Source organism: Poecile atricapillus, chromosome 4, assembly GCF_030490865.1.
Source record: "Poecile atricapillus isolate bPoeAtr1 chromosome 4, bPoeAtr1.hap1, whole genome shotgun sequence".
NCBI classification, from domain to species: domain Eukaryota; kingdom Metazoa; phylum Chordata; class Aves; order Passeriformes; family Paridae; genus Poecile; species Poecile atricapillus.
In genome coordinates this window covers 36,697,844-36,717,780 of record NC_081252.1, presented here as the reverse complement: position 1 = coordinate 36,717,780, position 19,937 = coordinate 36,697,844, and the positions used below count along the sequence as shown (strand labels likewise).

Genomic DNA, 19,937 nt, shown 5'->3' with positions numbered 1-19,937 from the left:
TGATATAACAACTACTCTGCATTAACAACCAGAAGAACAACACAGATCACTACCCCAAAAGCTGATTTCAGTATTTTTGTGACTGATTTTCAGTTACTTTTTTGGTTAATCTTAATGCAAATTTATTGCAGCTTCTACTGTTATTTAACCTAAATAGCATTTCTCTAAGGAAGATCTGATTAGTGTATCTGAACTATTGATTGTTTAGGCACTGAAAAGTTGTTTATGTGTGTCTCCAGATAAGTCTGGATACCAGAGCTGTGCCAATCTGTGGAATTAAGTGAAATTATTACTTTTGTCTTATGGTTTTTAGTTTTGAAAAATTGAAATGGGTAAGAACACTTTAACTGGTGGTATTTGAAGAAAGGACAGCATTATTCCTTATTTACAAAGTACAAGTAAGGTTTTGAAAACCTAGATCAATTTCTATTTTATGTACCAGCTATGGTAATAAATTAGAAGTATTTTTCAAGGACAATGACAGATATAACTTTAAAATTTTGTATTTGTTTGCCTGTCTCCTGATAGTTGTGTGGTTTGTTTAATTGGGAGCTATTTTTATATGTGTATCCCGTAACAATAGAGAACACTATTGAACATTCTTAAAAATTTTTGTAGCTGTTTAGACATATTTGCACAACAGAATCAAGTAATTAAAGTCCTTTACACCTGAGTATCTTGACTTTGACAGTAATGCCAAATTTAGCTTTAGATAATTATATATGTCATTAGGAAGCATGGATGCCACACAAGAGGATATAAAGCAGCACATCTGCAGATTGAGTGCTGCATAAATTACCCAGCTCCACCCCCCCAAAAAACCCAGAAGCCAAACACAGATTGAAAATGTCTTTTTTTTTTTTTCTTCTTAGTCACTCTGAATATGTAAGCTGAGCAGCTGTCAGGCCAAAATTTGCAGGCCTGAAATCTCATGTGTTTTAAAAACGGTAGAAAATTCTCGAATTCTCACCTTTTATTTAGAACATAGCTTCAACAGGGAAAAGCTGTGATGATAATCCCTGTTAATTTGCTTTTGAGTGTAAAACTTTCCTCTCCACCCATCTCAAACTCTGGGCCATAGGTCAACATTCACTTCTATGTGCAGGTGAGATTGTTTCTCAGTAAGGAGACCAAAGAATAAAGGTCAAAATTTTGACCACTAGATCCAGAAGATATGAGTTTTATATTGAAAAATAATATATTGTGAAATGATATCTGAACTTTAAGTTTCTTTCAGATTAACCTAAGCAATTTTAGTGATCCAAAGTGTCCCTCCATTTGTTAGGGCTACGAGTAAGATTACAACTTTCATGCTTTATCTACGGACAGATGTTGAGAAATAGCTGAATGGATGAAGACCTTATAGTTACCCCTTATGTTATGTTTTTAATTGAATAGGTATCAGATATGTGTATGTGTACATGAATGTGTGTGTGTGCATATCTCTTGGATTAATTTCTCATGTTTGCTGCATGCAATATAATTTGTGATTTTGCAGTGAACATTTCTGTATATATAGTTTTTGGATTATTTAAAACTGTTCATATGAGATGTGCTTGACTGAAAACTAGTTGCCATGTCTGAAAGATTCAAAGTTATTTTAATTTTAGAAGAAGGATGTGGAAACCATTTGTGCTATATAGATAAAAATCTATCAATAGGTAGAGCTAAAACTCATTGCAAAATCATAGCTCAGAATCAAATTTTATCTCAGCAGCTGATGACTTTTGTAGGGATAGACATCCATGAATATTCGCTTTCTGACAAAAGGGTTGTTCCTGCTAAATGGAGTGTCTCAGGCAAAGAAAGGCTAAAGTATTAACCCTGAATGCGGTGAAAGAACTGAGAAGAGAAATCAAATGTTTTATTCTGTTTCTTAAATATGTATATTCTTTTCTTCCTTGTGTATATTAGGGTTTTTCTAAAAACTACAAAAAACAGGAATCTGATATCTGGCTTTGGATGTAAGGAGTGTTCCCTAAACTATTGTCTTACCTGATTCTTTAATTCTGCAGGTGTTAAGAATGTGTATATTCCCTTCCCATATTTTTATAAAAAATTAGTTAATTTAGTGGGTTTTTTTCTCTTAAAAATTACAGAAGACTGTCAAAAACAACTTTGTTTTTTCTGTTATAGGCAGAGACCACTATTCAATACTGTCTAGAAGGACAATAGCACTCAAAATCTAACTTTCAGCTGTTTCCTAGGTAACAGAGATACTACTACAAAACTGTTCAACTGAATGGAAGGAAACAGCAAATGTTTCCATTTTTCTACTATTTTTGAGTTTGAATGAAGTAAACCTTAGACATTGCTTCAGAGAGTGCAAGATATGGAACTGGAGACCTGCACTTAGATTCCATTGTTTGTTTTGTTACTTTTAAGTTTCTGCACAACTTCTGTGATTGCAAAGAAAATGTCAGGGAACTTGTGAAATAAATCATAGCAGAGTTCTTTTATTTAGTTTTTTGGGTTTTTTGGGGGTTTTTTGGGGTTTTTTTTTGTTTTGGTCTGATTTATTGGTTTGTTTTTTTGACATAAACTGCTATGTAGTATAACTGGTCCTTTCCATGAATGAAACAAACAGAAAAGCAAATTTTATATTTTCTTGTTCTATTATTACTTTCTAGGATTTTTTCAGAAAATAGCTATTTATTCTTGTAGGAACTCTTATTCAAAAATGAAAGAAAAAAATACTAGAAAGCTGAATTGAGTAAATTACGTACAAGTAGGTTACCCTTTCATGTATGTGGCTAATTATATGGAATTTAGTAGGCCTTTTTGGAAGTAATATAATTGTAGTATATTCCCAGTAGTTCGTCTTTCTCAGTTTTGTTAAGCGTAAATTACTTTTCCTCTCAATAAAGGCTGACGTACTTAATCCCCATTTACCATTTGTGTGTCACTGAGACAACTATTTCACAACTAATGCTTACTAAATTAGAACATAAATAAAGCCACTGAGTTTTTCTCTGCGCTGCTGCTCCAGCCTGAGGGAGGTCTCCTGTAAACAGAGCCTCATTCTTGTAATTTAAACATCAGCTTCACATTTCCTCAAAAGTAAAAAGGCAGTCATGACAATAAGAGAACAATTCATTAATGAAATTGTGCCCTGTGTTCTCTAGGAGTCTCTCATTGTTTCCTTGTGATTCCCTTATCTGTCAGTAACATCCATCCATCACGTTTGTCCGTAAATTCCATATGTTTCTGTAAAGACTACTTTCAATTATATATAAAATGAAAAGGTTTTAATGTAGTATAGCTGCAAAAACCTGGTTTACTAGAACTGTCATTAGCCAAGATCATAAACTAAAGGTTCATCTCTCACTTGCTTGAAGGGCATTATTTAAATAATAGAAATATTTAGTAGTCAATATTACTATTAAATCATATTAAATTACATAGTCATTAATAAATATTACTACTAAATAATGTTCTATTACATAGTTATTTAATATTATTTTTAGCAAAATATACATGTAGTAGTCCGAACAGATTGCTTTGCTTAATTTTTGAATGAAGCATTTCTAAAAGGAAGTACCCAAGTGGCAGTAGCAGTCTCCCAGATTATTTTGTATTAGGTAACATTGATGTTTTATATTAAAAAATGATACAAATATTTTTCTCTTCTGGGAAAATTTTATTTATAAATAGCTTATAAACTTGCAATATGTATGTCTGTCACTGTCTTATATGACTTATACTAACCACAGAACTTTCTGCTATGCAAGGAGAAGTATACAAAAAGAAGAAATGTTGTGGAAAAGATGTTTTCTGAATTATTTTCTCTCTGAACAGGTGTTGTGACAGAACACATGAGTTTATTTTAACTTAAGTTTTAGATGTAAAGTGAATATCTAAAGTACATTCAAATATCTTTCCTGGACTGATCAAACTTCCTTTACAACTTTTTTCCATAAACTCTATTTTGAATTAAAACTAGGAAATGCAACTAATTGTTGCAATGTTTTTCATGATCGTTTGATATATAAATTTAATTGTTTTTCCTCTAAATTTACATGGCTTGTAAAATCACTCATGGAAATACTTGTGCAGTTTGCACAAAAGTTGTCCAGAGTTTATAATTAAATAATCTTCAGTACTCAAATGAACATTAGCATCATTATTGCCTTTGTAGAGATGAGAATCTCTTTTCAATTCTTGAGCAATCATTAAAGGGAGAAATGGTTCACATGGTTCTGTGCTTCGAGAGAAAAAAATTGTCGCTGTGAGTTTCTTTTTTAAACTCAGACATGAAGCAACTTGTCAACGCTACTGTGGCAAATCTGTGATTTAACAGATATTATTAAGAAGCTAAGTCTTTTACTATGTTCTCTATCTCTGAAGAATAGCTCTTTGCAGTTTTGAACTTGCAGAATGAGACTGATCATTTACAGGGGCTAAAATCTGAATGTGGCAGCTAGCTCTGAGCAGTACACTGTCAAACAGGATTTGTCTCGTCATCCCAGCCCTGCCAAGAGTGCAGGGAAAATGCTGTTAGTCATCACCTGCAGCTGAGTGAGGCCAGACTGTCTTTTCGAGGACACCACAGCCAGAAAAGTTATCTAGGGGAGACAAAGATGATGCTTGTTTTCTGGCCCAGTCTCTTGGAGTTCACCCAAATGAATTAGAGTATGTTCAAGTTAAGTGCACTTTTCCCTCCCCACCACCTGGAGCCTGCACCTATTCAGATGGCAAGGTTTGCTCACGGCAGCTTCAGAATGCCTGAGGAATAAACATGTTTCCCTACTGAGTATTTCTGCATTAGACCCCTGAGAAGCAGTCATGCAGAACTCAACTCTTACAAATTGTATGGCCTCAATCTTCGTGCCCCTGGCAGATGAGGACAAATATGCAAATACTATGCATAGCTTCGGCTGTCAGTTAAATACAGTTTGGGTTTGTCTATTTCTGTTACTTAAATAGCTACATAACAGTTGGTGGCTTTTAGAAAAACCAAAACAAAAAAGGCTAGAGTGGTTTTGAGTCCAAAAAAACTTTTTTTCTTCCATGATTTAATTTCCATCATAAATCCTCCTCTTCTAGAACTGAGTCTTTCTAGGAGAGTAAGAAGCATTTAGAAACTTTTTCTCTCTTAGTTTTGTAATGGCTGTGAAGGTATTCACAGTGACACCATAATGATGCATATACCATTAAATATACCAAAATAATGAATTCCAGTCCAATACATGTAAATTAGATGTTCCTTAAAAGATCCACTTGCAAAATAAAACTGCCTACGCAGTTTCCATGAGGTAAATAGTTGTTTCTCATAAATCCTTGAATCTTCAGAATAGTGACTAAAAGGAGATTGTAAAATAGCTTTCTTTGCTAATCAGTATATCGCTCTAAGTGTTGAATTCACTACTTGAAGTACTGGCTAACTGCAAATATACATCTGCAACAAATACATTTACACGTCTCATCTTATAAAAAACCCTTTCAAAATCCTAAGGTTATCTTAATAAAAAAAAACCCAAGCAAACCCTTTTAAAGCCCTGTCCAATTTAAAATATGCAGCTACTGACATAAGACAGCACCAGGCAAACATTATTTTGTTCTTCATTTTAAAATAAGTACTGACTGTAATCATTGTATGCAGGATATTTCTGTAACGTTTTCCACTTTTAGAAGGTTTGATAATGAAAAGAGTAAATCAGATTTCAAAGATATCCTTTTCCTTCCTTTGGCAATCCCACTTTTTCTTGTTCAAATAAGCTTGCTATGTCCAATAAATGAAAAGGTAGAGATAGCTTATGAGCACTCATGAGCAGTTTCTGCTTTCTGAAGTCAAATATTATTATGAAATATATAGCATATATTTTTCTATCATATTTTCAGGGGTTTTTTGCATACATTATATTTCTACATTTATATGAAAAGCTTTACCAAAGATAAAACTTTAATAAATCTTCGGATGCACCTTTCCAGAATGATAAATAAAAAAAGCAGAGGCTTGGCAACTGATAAAAGTTTCCTTACTTTCTGTAAACAGAAAACCTTGTCCAGGAATGTATTTACAACTGCAAATTTGTTTTTATAATAATTTTTAATAATTTGAAGTCCAGACAAGGAAATGTTATGGATCAAACTACTACAGAATAAATTTCTGCTCTCTTAAAAGAACTCTGTTTATAGTTCTATAAGAAGTTAATACACTTTTGCTCACCTTTAAACTTTTAACAGGAAATCAAGTTCCAAATAATCTTGTTTTGTGTATTTTCTTTTCAGGGGATAAATGCAAACCTACTGAATACACTGAAGTGAAAAATATGTTACTGGATCTACAAAACCAGAGATACATTGCACAAGCAAAAGATAAACCTGTTGGTGAGAAAATGGCGTTAAAGAAAGTTCTTGTAGATCAAATGTTCAATTATTTTGATTCAGACAACAATGGACTTGTGGATACTAACGAGTTGTCTCAGGTATGGTTTAGTTTTTGTTTCTATTAGCACAGTGACTATTCAAATGTCTTTTTCAGGACTGGGAATATCATGTCTTAGGATACTTTAGAAAATGTGAGTCTCTGAGGTGGAAAATTTCATTAGAGAATTTTTAAATGGCTGAATTATTCAGAAATTTTGTAGTGTTTATGCTGAAATTTGCATATAATGCTTTGAAGCATACTGCAACGCGTTAGAACACTGTAGACTGCTGTTACCATGAGTTGTTTTATTATCAACTGCTTGCTATCATCCAGTCCAACTGTATAGATGTATTTTAGAAATTGAAAATTATTAAAATAATGAGGTAAATAACTTCTGTAATACTAAAGCAGCATTTGCTTTAGCAAATAAATAAAATAAGCAAATCAATAAATAAAATAAGCAAATAAAGCAGTTGCTTTATCTTAGTTAGGGCTAGAGAAATACAGAAGAAATCTTGCAATGAGAGTTCATGGGGGTTTCTACCGTGTAAAATTTAACTTATTACAGATCTAAACCGGTAATTGCTGCTCTGGTAGGCATAACAGCCCTAGCTTTAATCTACCTAGAAGGATTGATTCTATTAAACAGTGTTGAAGGAGCAAATGTACTTTGATTTACTAGAAGCCTGTGTTTGAGAAACCTAATCATGGCTAAACTTATATTATATATATACATATTTATATTATATTAATGAGTCTAATACTAGGCAGCCAATTAAAATTATAAAAGGAGGATTTTTTAGATGTGGACATTGATCATTAACCTGTGTTTTAAGTTACATGGCAGAGTGAAGAAATAAACTGGAGTTATCATTTCCATTTCAGTTAACTTTCAAAATTTTAGCTGCAATTTCAAGGACCAGAGGGTAATTATAAATATAGGTATTGTGTCAACTACTATTACATACACTATTTCAAATTAGTAATTAAAAAATATTTTTCTGTACTTTTCTAAGATTTATTTTTCCTGCTGCTTTTTAGAATATTTCAGAATTTCAACTTTTAAAGTATTTTGGTGCCTGTATATATCTTACAAATAATAATTTATATGTGAATATATTATATGAATAGATAACATAGACAGGAGTCACATATATATAGGTTTGCAAACTATATTTAGTTATTCTCTTCACTGTTTTGCCCATGATGGTAATTGGTGAGTGATCTCTCCCTCACTTTTTCTTGGCCCATGAAACTTTCATTATCCAGTCAGGGTCAACCCTCCTCAGGGAGATATTACTGTACTTCTGAAAATGTTCTCAGGATTATGAGAATTTTTCTCAGTTGTTCTCACGGTCAAAATTTTGAAATCTGAAGAGTTGTCATAAATAATGGCTCCTGCATTTTAAATGTAATCATATTAAGGAGGTATGAAAAGCAACATACTTGCTGTAGAAAACAAGGAGTCCTGAAGTTAATTTATATTCAATCGAATATTGAAGTTCAGTTTATAGTGCATCTTAAATTTTACATCTCGTCAATCTTGCTGTGCAATCAGGCCCTTGGACTGCACTTATTATCTCATAGGTGTCCATATAGTCATCCTACCTAATGTAAAATTGAAATGAATCAGTTGGAGATTGAAAATGGTGACAGCAACACTCCAGTTTTATTGATGTGTTTTGGATCAAAAGTCATAAGGTTATTGAATTTGCATCTTGAAGCAAGAGAAACAAATGTTCTCTCCCAAAAAAAAGCAAAAGTAACATTTTTATTAAAAAAAAAAAAAAAAGCCCATTTCAAATGGTAAGAAAAGTTTGGGGGGTTTTGGGGCATTTTTTTTTCTTTAGTTTTTTTTTGTGGTTTTGTTTGTGGGAGTTTTTTTCTTTGTTTTTTGGGTTTTTTTGTGGTTTTGTTTTGTTTTTTTATTTTTTCTAAATACTTCAAGTATGACAGCAATGCATTAAAATTTGGCAGACTGTTTTTTCTGTGGTTTGAACAATTCTAGCATCGAGGTATAATATTTTTCATGGCTTTGTTGTCCAATACAGAATTGCAGCTAGAAAAGAATTTACCTCCAATACACTGTGTAAATGTAATAGGAAACCTTTAGGGTTATGTAGCTCCATGCAGGCTAAATGGACATTTTTTCCAATATAAATTCATCTCTGCCTTGACTGCATTAATCACTGAGTCTGACTTATTTAATGTTTTAGTTTCAACATCCTATATTGGCAAGCGAGATGTGGCTTGATCTTGAAAGGACTTATGAATTTAACCTTTTAGACCACTTCTTGTTTTGAGATGTAGGAACTAACCAAAGGGAGTATCTATCTTTGCAAACTGTGAGCTATGAAATAGGTAAGATTCTCATCATCTTCATAATCTCTGATCTACCTACAAGGTTTCCAGTAAGGTGATGTGGTTCCTTGGAGGGTTTGGTTTGTTTTCAAAGCACTTTGACACATTTTAAATGAATCCAAAATAATGGAAGATAATTGAATCTTCTAGTTAGCTATGAATAATCGGTTGTTAACAAACTCATTTGTTTACCTATTTTATCTTATGCAAAACCAAACTGGAATCTAATAAAAATTTGTAAATGAAATACCAATGTTTCTATCACTGTAGGCTGTTAGATTACTGCATATTGTTTTTGCTGTGTAGAAGAGGAAAAAGAGCAGAAGTGTTATGGGTAGGCATGGGAATAAAATGTGTTTTTCTGGTTATGAATGCAGTTATTCTACTATGGTGGAAGTGCTATTTTATAAACAGTAAACCTTTTCTGGTTGCCATCAGTGAAAGATACATAGGCTCTAAAAATGTTTCATCTTGCTTAGGAATGAAATTCAAGTTCCTTTTTGAAGGAAGAAGTGAAATAATCTTTACTGGATTAGGCTTAGAGATGTTCTTTATTATTATTTATTTTTTACAATAGTAAACTAAGAAGGCAAAATTTTATAGAAAGGGGAAGTGACTTAGCCTGAAAGCAAGTTGAATACATAATAATGATAAAAATAAATTTTACTCTTTCTTTCCCTCCTTTCAATGACCAGGTTTTAGATTCATAGAAATAAGTTATTATCCTTATTTATGAATTAATATCTGTAATTTCAAATACCTGCATATATTTATTTTACTTACTAGGTCATCATAGGACAAATACATTTAATTTCTATAAAAACTCATTCTTACTTCTGCAAAAACAAAATACCACAAAGGTAGTTTGGTTTTATTTTTGTATTATGATAATACTTTTGCACTTTATACCAGCTGATACTTCATGGGCCTTGTTTGTAGATGCACAACTAATATAAATTTCATCTCTCTGTCAGACTTTGTTTCTTAAACAGATCAAAATACTTAGTTGGACCTTGGCATTTCAGTTTTTTACCTTCATGACTTCTGATTTTACATCTAATAACTGCTGTTATTAAGGGTTATTTGGAGGGCTTGGAACTCAGAGAAGGGATGAGTCTATCTCTTCTTTGTGTTTTTAATCAGCTTTGCTTTTCACTATATGTTACATAGGAAAAGGCATAAGAAAATTTTGCGTGTTCACTTTTAGTTCTATTTATTTTCTGCTATTATTTAGGGACATATTATTTAGGTTGCATTATCAATTTTTACCACCACTAATCTAGGAAAAACTAAACATGTGCAATATTCAATTCTAGGTTCAAAATAAAAATAAGAACTGTGCATGAAACTTTAAAGTTGAGGAAAATTAAGACTCTCTTAGGGGTTAGTAATGAGATAAAGCTTGCAAACACTGTGATCGTCATACAAACTCTAACATCTTGATCTTCCTTAGGTGCCTTTGGTTTTTTCAAGTAGCAGCATTTCCCATTATACTCTTGCAGGCTGTGAAGGAAGCAGGAGCAAGCTTCATTTCTTGAGAAGGTTCAAGGGCTGGTGCTAGCAGGAAGAGGACACACAGTATAATAGTGCAGGATTTTGTTTGCACTCATTGTTTTATCTTGGTTAAGTCCAGAGCCCCAGGCTCAGAGTGCTGGTGGTTCCAGGTTTAGTTCTGAGTGCAGATCTAGCCTATCTATGGGACCCTAATACCTATTCTAGTTTTACACTGTGAGCCAGGAATCTATAACATTATGTTTGCAGACACCAAAGGACACATTTACATCTTCCGAGTCAGATTAGGTCTTCTGTTCTAAGTGCAGAATTGGAAAGGCAGGGAAATGTGCCTTTCATTGGAGTAGTTTGCAGAAAGACGTCTCATATCTGAGCTGTGTAACTTGATTAATTTGGGATGGTATTGAGGTAATACCTTTAAATGAAATTGAGCATATGCCTTTGTAGGCGGTTAGATGTGTCAGATATCCATTTGCTCAGGGATCTCTGCGTCATTCTGTGATGCACAAGTCCTGTATCTTTACATATATCAAAGGTATCATGCTACTATAGGCACCAAAGAGAGGATGGTGTTGCTGCCCTATAGAACTTGGTGGTAAATTATAAGAATATTGATTTAACTAGATTAAGGGAAGCTAAAGCAAGGAACAATTTACCAACCTTTATTATCAATCTGGTTTCATAATTAATCAATTCTTCTAATTTATAAAAAGTTATACTGCGGTGGAAGATGGTGGAACAAGTAATTGAACCCCCCCTTATGCAGTCAGAATTAATTTGGAGCACAGTTCTCACGGTGTCTGGTGTTTGATGTACTTGGTGTTTTATCAAGCACTGAGTGGCACTGTTGTGATGATGTGCTTGCTTTTAGGGAAGATGAACACATGATAACTGAGTGACCATATTTGATTTAAAGGAAGTTTTTGTTTCTAGTTGTATTTATGTATAATTTTCCTTAGGGAGGTAAAAAAAGGCCATTAATCACAGGCAAGCAAAAAACCACTGACCGATAACACTTCAGGTAAAGTGGATTAATGAAGGATGTGTTATGTTATTTGTGGTCTAGTTTCATAACATCTGCAGATTTTTCATTTTGACTGTCAGAAATCAGATTAAAAGGAATGAAACAATCTATTCTGATGTGCAGTTTGTTAGTTTTACTCACAGTACCTTTCCCAATCTTCTAAAATTTGGAGTTGTACTGGCTTAATTTCTGAGAGGCTCTGAACTGAGGTAACAGTATAGAATTTCATAAGAAATAAATAATTTTGTGCTTTATCTTTTAGAAATTTAACCTTTTCCAGAAAATGCAAATCCCTCCTCAGTGTTTCAAATGTATAATTTCAAATTTATAAATTTCATTTTTTGAAAAAGACATATTTAAGTTGAAAATGTAGGCAAATTTCTAAGTTTTCACAGGGTTTTATGGGGTTTCACAATGAACTGAGAACAGTTTTGCTGTGTATTTTGCCTTTTACCAGTTTATAATATTGAAAGAAAATGCTTCATTGTCTTTTCAAACAAAATTCAAACTAAAAATTGTGGACATAAATATTTGCAAACCTTCTCTGGTATAAATTTTCAACTTAAAAGATTTAAATAAAATAATCCATGTTTGACTTGTACGGCACAAATATAAAATTGCGCAGACAATCAGGCTTTAACCTTTAGAGTAAGTATTTTGCTTCTAGGTTGTGACTTGCTAGAAATTTTGCCAGTTTTTCTTCTGTCTCCCTAGCAAATCACTTTTTAGTTTAACCAAAGCATAGACAGTCTGTGTTTAAAGAATTGTCTTAAGAAACAGTTTCCTTTCATTTTACTTCTGTCCATGGACAGAAATTGATAGATTAATAGGATTAAAAATGTAAGGCACAATGTTGGATCATCTGTGAAACACAAGTGTGATTACACAGTGATGTATCATACACATGGAATTTTATTCTACTTATTCTAAACTTTTAAGCAAATTAATGTCTTGCAAAAAACTTCCATAAGGAAGTGTGCAAACTTAATTTGTCAGGCAGTCATATTGGCTTTGCTGGAGTCTCATATGGCTTGTAACTTCATGCCACAGTTTATCTGCACTTCAATTGGCTACAGAAACAGGTATTTTTTCAAAATCCAAACCCTGAGGTGTACCTGGTTCTGAGTTGTGTCTCATGTAATAGAATATTAGTCTCCCTCCCCTTCAAAAGGACAAGCCAACCAACAGCCCAAAAGCTCCATGAAGGTTAATTTTGCTTCTGATCACAGAGCTGATCTAAGTCACAGATCCCATTGGAAAACTGGGAGGTGGCTAGATCCTGAACAAAAGGATTCAGGATGGAACAGCTCTTATAGAATTAAGATTAATTGTCATATAAAATCACTTGTGTGCCTTCTAAAATCTATCCTTACAGACTCACTGTTTGGAGGTTTATCAGCAGTGAGTGTATTTTCCAAGGAATTCCAAAGTATATAACCAGCAAAAAATGTCTGTACAAAATCAAACATTGAATCTTTTATTGGTAATCAAAATGATAATTTACTGTAGAAAAAATTAAATAATTGCCAGGGTGATAAAATGTCACTGTCTGTAGTATCATTCTTTGAAATTATAGAATGATTCTATCCAATATTTTTTTTTAAATTATGATTCTTCTTTTTAAAAATATGTTGCTTTTAATTTATAATTGGTCAATTTGAACAGATAACAGATTTTAGTTCAAAGAATGGAAGCTGAGCACATTAATTTTAAATTTAAAATGTCATACAATAAAGCCAGGTGTTTTGGAGATTTAAAAAATGGTTTTCTTCAACCTTAGGTACAAAGTTTAATCCTTAGTTGTACAATTGAAAATAGTGAAAGCAAGCACTTAAAACAATGAAACAATGAGAGGCACAATGCTTCTTATACTGAATGTTCATGGCCTTGAAATTTCAGTGACTGCTAAAGTTTCCAATACACACCATTACATATTTAGTACTTCTTGTATAACTGTAATGGGTTTAGAGTTACTAATTTTTCCCAGACTACATTTTTGTCCTCTATGTACCAGCTGCAAGATCTACACAATTTCATATTTTCTTAATTCACTTTAATGTGAACTCAATAAAAAGGCTTGTAAAGGATGGGAAGTAGTTAGCACTAATATTCAGGTAGCATAGTATGTATTTTTAATTGATAATAGCAAAGGGCGGTTTAGTACTGATTTTTCTTATCTTTCTAAATGGTTTTCATACTCTCTAATGTACTAACAAGGTGATTATCTTTTATAATGCATTTATATTATTATGTAGGAGATGACTCCTGGTAGCATAAAATGTTTGTCTTTTTGTTTCCTCTAATGCTCCTGTTATTCTTTGTTATTCCCTATTATTCTTTTAAGTATTTTGTGTTTACAATAATAGTAACTGAATGAATTCCTTTGCAGAACAACTGAAACACAAAAGCCCCTGTATCCCTTGTTTTTCAGAAGATATTCTCTGTTGATACAAATAATGGTTTTGCAGTTATCATAGGAGACTGATGGAGGGTTGGAAGAGTAATTATTTTACCAAGGAATTAACTACAGTTATATTTTTTTCTCCGCCTAAAATAACCCTGTAAACTATGCAATATTACGATGAAATGTTGCATTAGTTTGGGCTCTTTCAGATGTGTAGTAGTGCTTCTAATCCATGCCTCATGTAATACTACAATTCTAAATCACTCTCAGCATCTTGAAAATTCCTTGGCTGGAGTCTAAGTAGATGTCTACAACATACACAGACCTAAAACAAAATGGTACATACATTAAAGGACATTTGGCTGCAATAAGTTCAACTGAGTTAAAAATCTAACAGCCATTAATTTTGATCCATTTACGAATTGTATGTGTCCCCATTGAGAAACAGGAGCCTTTTCAGGTCAGCTACTTATATAACAGATTTTGGTAAGGTAATAGGCTTGTCAAAAGCCTGTAAGAACTTGATACAATTAGTAGGGTAGTAAGAGTTTATATTAGCTATTTTTGAGAGTGTTTGCATTTGGTTTCTGTGGTTAGAAATTAGAGGAAAAAGACATTATGCCATTTATACTTGGGGAATTGATATTTTAGGTATATTTGAATGTTTCTCAGTCACCATTTGAGTACATATAAAGTAAAATCAGCTTTAAAATTCCCACTGTCTTTATAGTGCTTGAGTCTATCTCCATTATATATATATGCTGTGTATATTCTAAAAAACTTTTGTGTAATTTCAGAGAGTCTGTCCTAAAGGTATTAACTTTTAAAAGTGTAATAAATAATTACAAAGTAACTGGAAATCTCTGACTTTACACAGTTGCAGTTCATTGCCCCACAGCAACCTTAAAATGATCTATTAAATGATTATTAGAAACAATTAATTATACCAGAGAACTCTAAGAGCTCAAATGTAATTTCATGGTTATAATTTTCTTGTCAGGTAATAAAACGGGATGAGCTTGGCAAGGAACCGTCTGACTGCTCTGTGTTTGATTTGCTGAAATATGATGATTATAACAGTGACAAGCACCTAGCTCTAGAAGAATTCTATAGAGCTTTTCGTAAGTACCAAGACTAGCCTGTTCCTTGAGTCTTATTTTCTCTTTCTTTCTTTGTTTTTCTAAATGGTGGTATTTTGATTTTTGAAGCCTGAAATATCTCGATGGTGTACTTAAATTAGTGCAATTTAATAGTCATGGGATAGCAGAAAACTTTCTAGCAGAAATCAGTGATACCTAGTAGCTTCTAGATTTATGAAGGATTTTGGTAATGGAGAATTCACGGATAATCTTTCTTGATGCCAACATGCATTGATAGGTCTGTGCTTTACACGAGTGGCAAGTAGTGTGGTCAAGACATAATCAATGGAACTAAAATAACTCCCTGCACCCTTTGTTTATGGGTGCTGATAACAGCATTTTGACAAACCCAGCAATAAATGTACCTTCTATTAAACCCACCTTCTATTAGGTGCCTTATGGCTTCACAGGACTCGGAGGAAGATAAAGATTTGTGGTGTAGTTTTGCAAGGTATTTGTTCTCTGGATGCCAGAGAGGTCTCAGAACAAATGTGTGTTGTACAAGCAAACATCTTGACCAAACCACTGGGTTAACAGACAGAAGAAAGATGTTAAGAGCTTTTATACAGTATGTTAAAGGTAATATCCATATATTTTGTTGTATCCAGATAAGAACTGATGATTTTTCACTCTTACCTGCCTCAAATTTAAGATTCGGTCTTGAAATTTGACTTTGCTTTAAAAGTTGTTGCTCCAAACTCAGTAACATGGCAGCACAGAAGATCAAGTTTTTCCTAAATTCTTTTTATAATTGACTAGTCCATTAATGAATCTTCATTTTGAGTAATTATAGGCTTTAGTCTGCTTGTACTTGTTCATTGGACAGATCAGAACTCAGCCACTTTAGGTAATATCAAATGAAAAAGGGATAAAAAACTGCTTAAAGTTTTAAAGTAGTTAATTTATATTAGAAAAAAATATATAGCTGCGTGGAAAGCAAGAAGAATAAACATGAAATGAATAATCAAGACAGAGTGCCTGAAAGTATCACAGTTTTGACCATTGAATAAGATTTTTATTTCCCTGAAAGTCTTTCAGAAAGTGTGATTTTGTGATGCAGCTTAGCTGAACAAATTACTTAGTGCTCCTAAAAATAACTTGATCCTGCTTCCTGAGGTTATCTGACTGCCTTTCTTGCAGTGTCCTAGCAGTCACAGTCTCTCCTCTGAGTCACTTACTAAGTCAGCAGAAAAAAATTCACCCTCCACATCCCATCCCAACCCTGTTGTGTGACCTGAATTGATTAAGTGAAGGGTCAGACCATAACTCATGCAAAAGAAGCATGAGCACAGCCAAGAAATAAGGTGGAGGAAGAAAATGGGAGATATTAGGACATTGTGATGGGGACATAAATTAATTCAACTGCAGCAGCAAAACACTAGGAAATACCTTAATTTCTTTTTTAAAAGTTGTGATACAAGTTCAGCTTACAAAAATGAACAGAATTATATAGCATCTATAGAGATACAAAAATTAACTATGATTATATGGCTAGATGTTGTACTTCTAGATTGTGATTAAGTGCATAGATGTAGAAATTGATATAAGCCTTTATCATATACAGCAATGCAATAAGGTTAAAGACGTGTTTAAAGCATTAGCATGGTTTTTGCAAACATTGTTTTAAGGGAAGCATAACATTATTCTTCCAAATAAGACTTTGATGTGTCTCTGAGGGACTCTTTTGTAGAGTTATAAAACTCCAGACATAAGAATAGCTTTTTGTTATATATTTTTAATGGACTTTTGAATCCTGAAAATAATTTCCATGTGCTATGTTAAGCATTGCCTTAATATGAATGTTAATGAAAATGTTAGCTTATATAAGATTAGGAATCATTTAGGTTTCTTTGTTGCAGCAGAGTAGTGGAGAAGGCCCTATTTAAAACTATGAGGCTGTCTTGGAAGATGATTTCTGGAGTAAGGTTCATTCTTCTATGTCATTAACAAAACTTAGATGCTTTCATTACATATTGAAAAATAAAACCTAAAACCAGCTGCTACTTCATTGTATGGTGTGTGGCCAGAAAACCAAAGCAATGTGGCACAGTACTAGGTATTCATTACAGAAATGAAGATAAAATAAATACTCTTGAAATAAATTTGAGGATTAACTGTAGTTCCATTCCATTTTATCTCCAGAGAGTTTGAATTCAGACAGCTTGACCTATCTCACCAACATTAACAAAAATTATATAATGCTATAAAAGTATACTAAACTAAGCAAAACCCAAACAAATTGAACGTGGCACCCCGTCACTCTAGAGACTTGTGCTCTTATGGCTAAGAAAGGTGACACAGAGCTGAAACCGCACAAGCCATGCCGACCCCAGGTAAAGCAGATGTGACAGCCCCTCTCCACAGGCCTGTGTTGTTTGCCTATGGCAAGGCTTGTGAGATGTTACTACTCATGCCAAGTCTGGATTTACCAGGATACAAAGAATTAATATAGACACACATACCTGGAACCAGATCCATGTATGGAATTGTACCCAAGCAGCACTCACAACACATCTTCCACACACTATTCTACAAAAAATATCTCTTCAATTAAGTATTCACCTACAGTATAATAAAACATTTTAATTTTCTTTAATAAAGTAACATAGGAATGTTGCAAATATTTATTCCAAATAGAAATAAACCTGTTTTTTTTCCAGAGTTTTCTTTAAGTACTTCAAATTCTCAAGTTCTCTTATACTGTATGATTTATTATTTTTCTTATTATGTTACATAATATGTTGTAACTTTAAAATTATGCCAGTTTACAATATGGAAAAGATAATTTTTCACCAACTCAGACACTTTCAAACATCTAGAACAAATAGAAAGCAAAACAGGAAATTATTTTTCCAAATTATTTTCATAACTATGTAATGAGTGAAAGATTATAGCTGAGTAATGGTATTTGAAGGAGATTGTCTTCTAAAATATTATAGTATTATTTGTTATTTGGAGACATTAAAAGACTTAGCCATTAATTTAAATTAAAAAGTGCCTCTAGAATTTTTGACCTCTTGCACGACCCCATCAGTTGAACTTGACAGGATGTTTTTCATGGTTTCTTCATTCCTTTTTTATCTACTATTTATTGTACATATGGAACCTAATCTCAGTTTAATACCTGCTATTCCCAGTGGAGTTGCCTCTGTCCCTAATTGTAGTGAAGTGGTGGATTTCAGAAATGTCAAGTTCTCATTGAAGTTTGTGCAGCTGCTAGAATATGTGTTGCCGACTTCTATTCACTCAAAATGGCAGTGAAGAAAATTTGGCTTTGCAATGATGGAAAAATTGATCCTATTCAAAGCTTCCACACAGAATTCAAAGGAGTTGTTTGGTTTTTTTGTTTTGTTTTATTTTTTATTTGTGTAACAGAAATTGGAGTCATATGAACACAGAAATGTTAAGGCTAGGAGGTGGAGGTTGGACAGGCCATCAGGGGTCACAGCGCCACAGTTTTTACACATGGCGATACCACAAGGCTTCTTTTCAAGCCAGTTTGTACCTAGCACTGCTAAAATATAAAATGTACAATAGTTAACAAAATATCCTTTAAGTCATATTTGAATTTGATCACCATTAAAGAGGTCTCATTTTCTAAAGGTAATTGTCCACCAGCATTCTCTATTAAGCATAGAGCAACTTTTTCAAAATTAGTAAGTAGGCTGGAGAAGGTGTGAGAGAAGGCATAAGGGAAATTTGTGTCCTCAGCCTTTGCCTAAAAAGAGGATAGTAATAATCAAAGACACTAATAGTGTGCACTTTTCTAGCTGTGATTTCAAACAGTATTTAAAAACACTTATGTAAGATTTTGAACACAGGATTAAAAAATCATCTTCACTGTGGTGTTGAACAAGCTATTCTATTAGTTTCTTTTTAAAGAATTAGGCAATTGCATTTTGTTTAATTACGAATGCCTATCTTTGGAATTAATTATCAGTCTTGTTTCATTAGCATTTGCAGGTAGGATTTTTTTCATTGGCATACTTGATTAGAAATTTTCCTGACAAATACCAGCAGTTCTATTTTTAATGCAAGCAGTAGAAGAGGAACCACCTTAAGGGCAAAGAAGAAACATAGGCTGTTTTAAAGGTATTAATATGCACATAATTTTATATCTGGATATGTATACATACATATATGTGCTTTCTTGTATTCTGGGATTTACTTTTGACAGTCTTATTTTATCTGACAAAAAAGATACACATTAGACTGGACAGCCAAATCTAAATAACTATGTGCAATGGAACAAAAAAAAAATCTCTTTCCCATTTCAGAAGGTCAGATGCTGAGGCAATAACAAACATAGAATATGTGTGAGAGGGTGCTCTCAGCCTTGAACGTATCTGTCAAGCTCAGGAGATGAAGGTGCTACTGGCTTCTGTAAGGTTTTACCTCTTGGCAAGACCACTGTGGTTTTCTGGGTATAGGCTGCTTTCACTTGTATTGTGAGGGGTAATTTTTGGTGCTGTAGCATCTCTCTCCTAATTATTTGTCTGCTGTATTCTGTAACAGTTTAACTAGATCAATAGTGTGTGCAGAGAGGAGCCTGCAGAATGACTTCCTCTGACACAAGTGGATGAAGCAGAAAGTTTAGCTCTAGCTAGGTTTTGGGAGCTAGGGAGTGAAGGAATCGGATAGTTCAGTCCTCCACTACTTTGGCCACACCATGTAAATTTATATCCTAAAAGTGATACAGTTCCATCTTAGTGTTTTGATTTGCTTTTCTGCATTCCTTCCTCAGCCAGTCCCATGCTAAAGGATTTTTCTTCAGCAAAGCTTTTTTTAGACAGGGAAGAAGATTTTTAACTTTTTCTGAAAGGACAGGCAAAACCCTAAGATGAAGGAGCCAAACAAAAGCTGAAAAGGGTGTGGAATACAGTTTATATGTTCTATAAACAAAAACTCAACCAGTGTGCTTCCCTTATTTTTCAAGAGTTTTCTTTCTTTAGTTAATGTCTCCTGTGGTATCAAGATAATTTTGTGTTCACTGTAAATATTGTCTCCTTTTGTTTTTCTTCTAGTGTTATTGTCTAAAATAAATAATCTTACTTGTTTTCCTCCCATATAAAGTAAAATTTCAAAGCAGGTACTTCAAGAGGACTTTGTGGTGGGCTGTAATATCTC

General features: G+C 33.2%; 1 protein-coding gene across 3 annotated transcripts in view; it reads left to right on the top strand.

Annotated features, from left to right (window-relative positions):
* FSTL5 (follistatin like 5) overlaps positions 1-19,937 on the top strand; it is a 249,089-nt gene that overhangs the window by 117,006 nt on the left and 112,146 nt on the right. For all 3 annotated transcript variants that reach the window (XM_058838127.1, XM_058838126.1, XM_058838125.1), the window contains exons 4-5: positions 6,232-6,428; positions 14,672-14,792. In XM_058838127.1, coding sequence (XP_058694110.1) covers positions 6,232-6,428; positions 14,672-14,792 — 318 coding nt within the window. The remainder of the gene's footprint in view (positions 1-6,231; positions 6,429-14,671; positions 14,793-19,937) is intronic.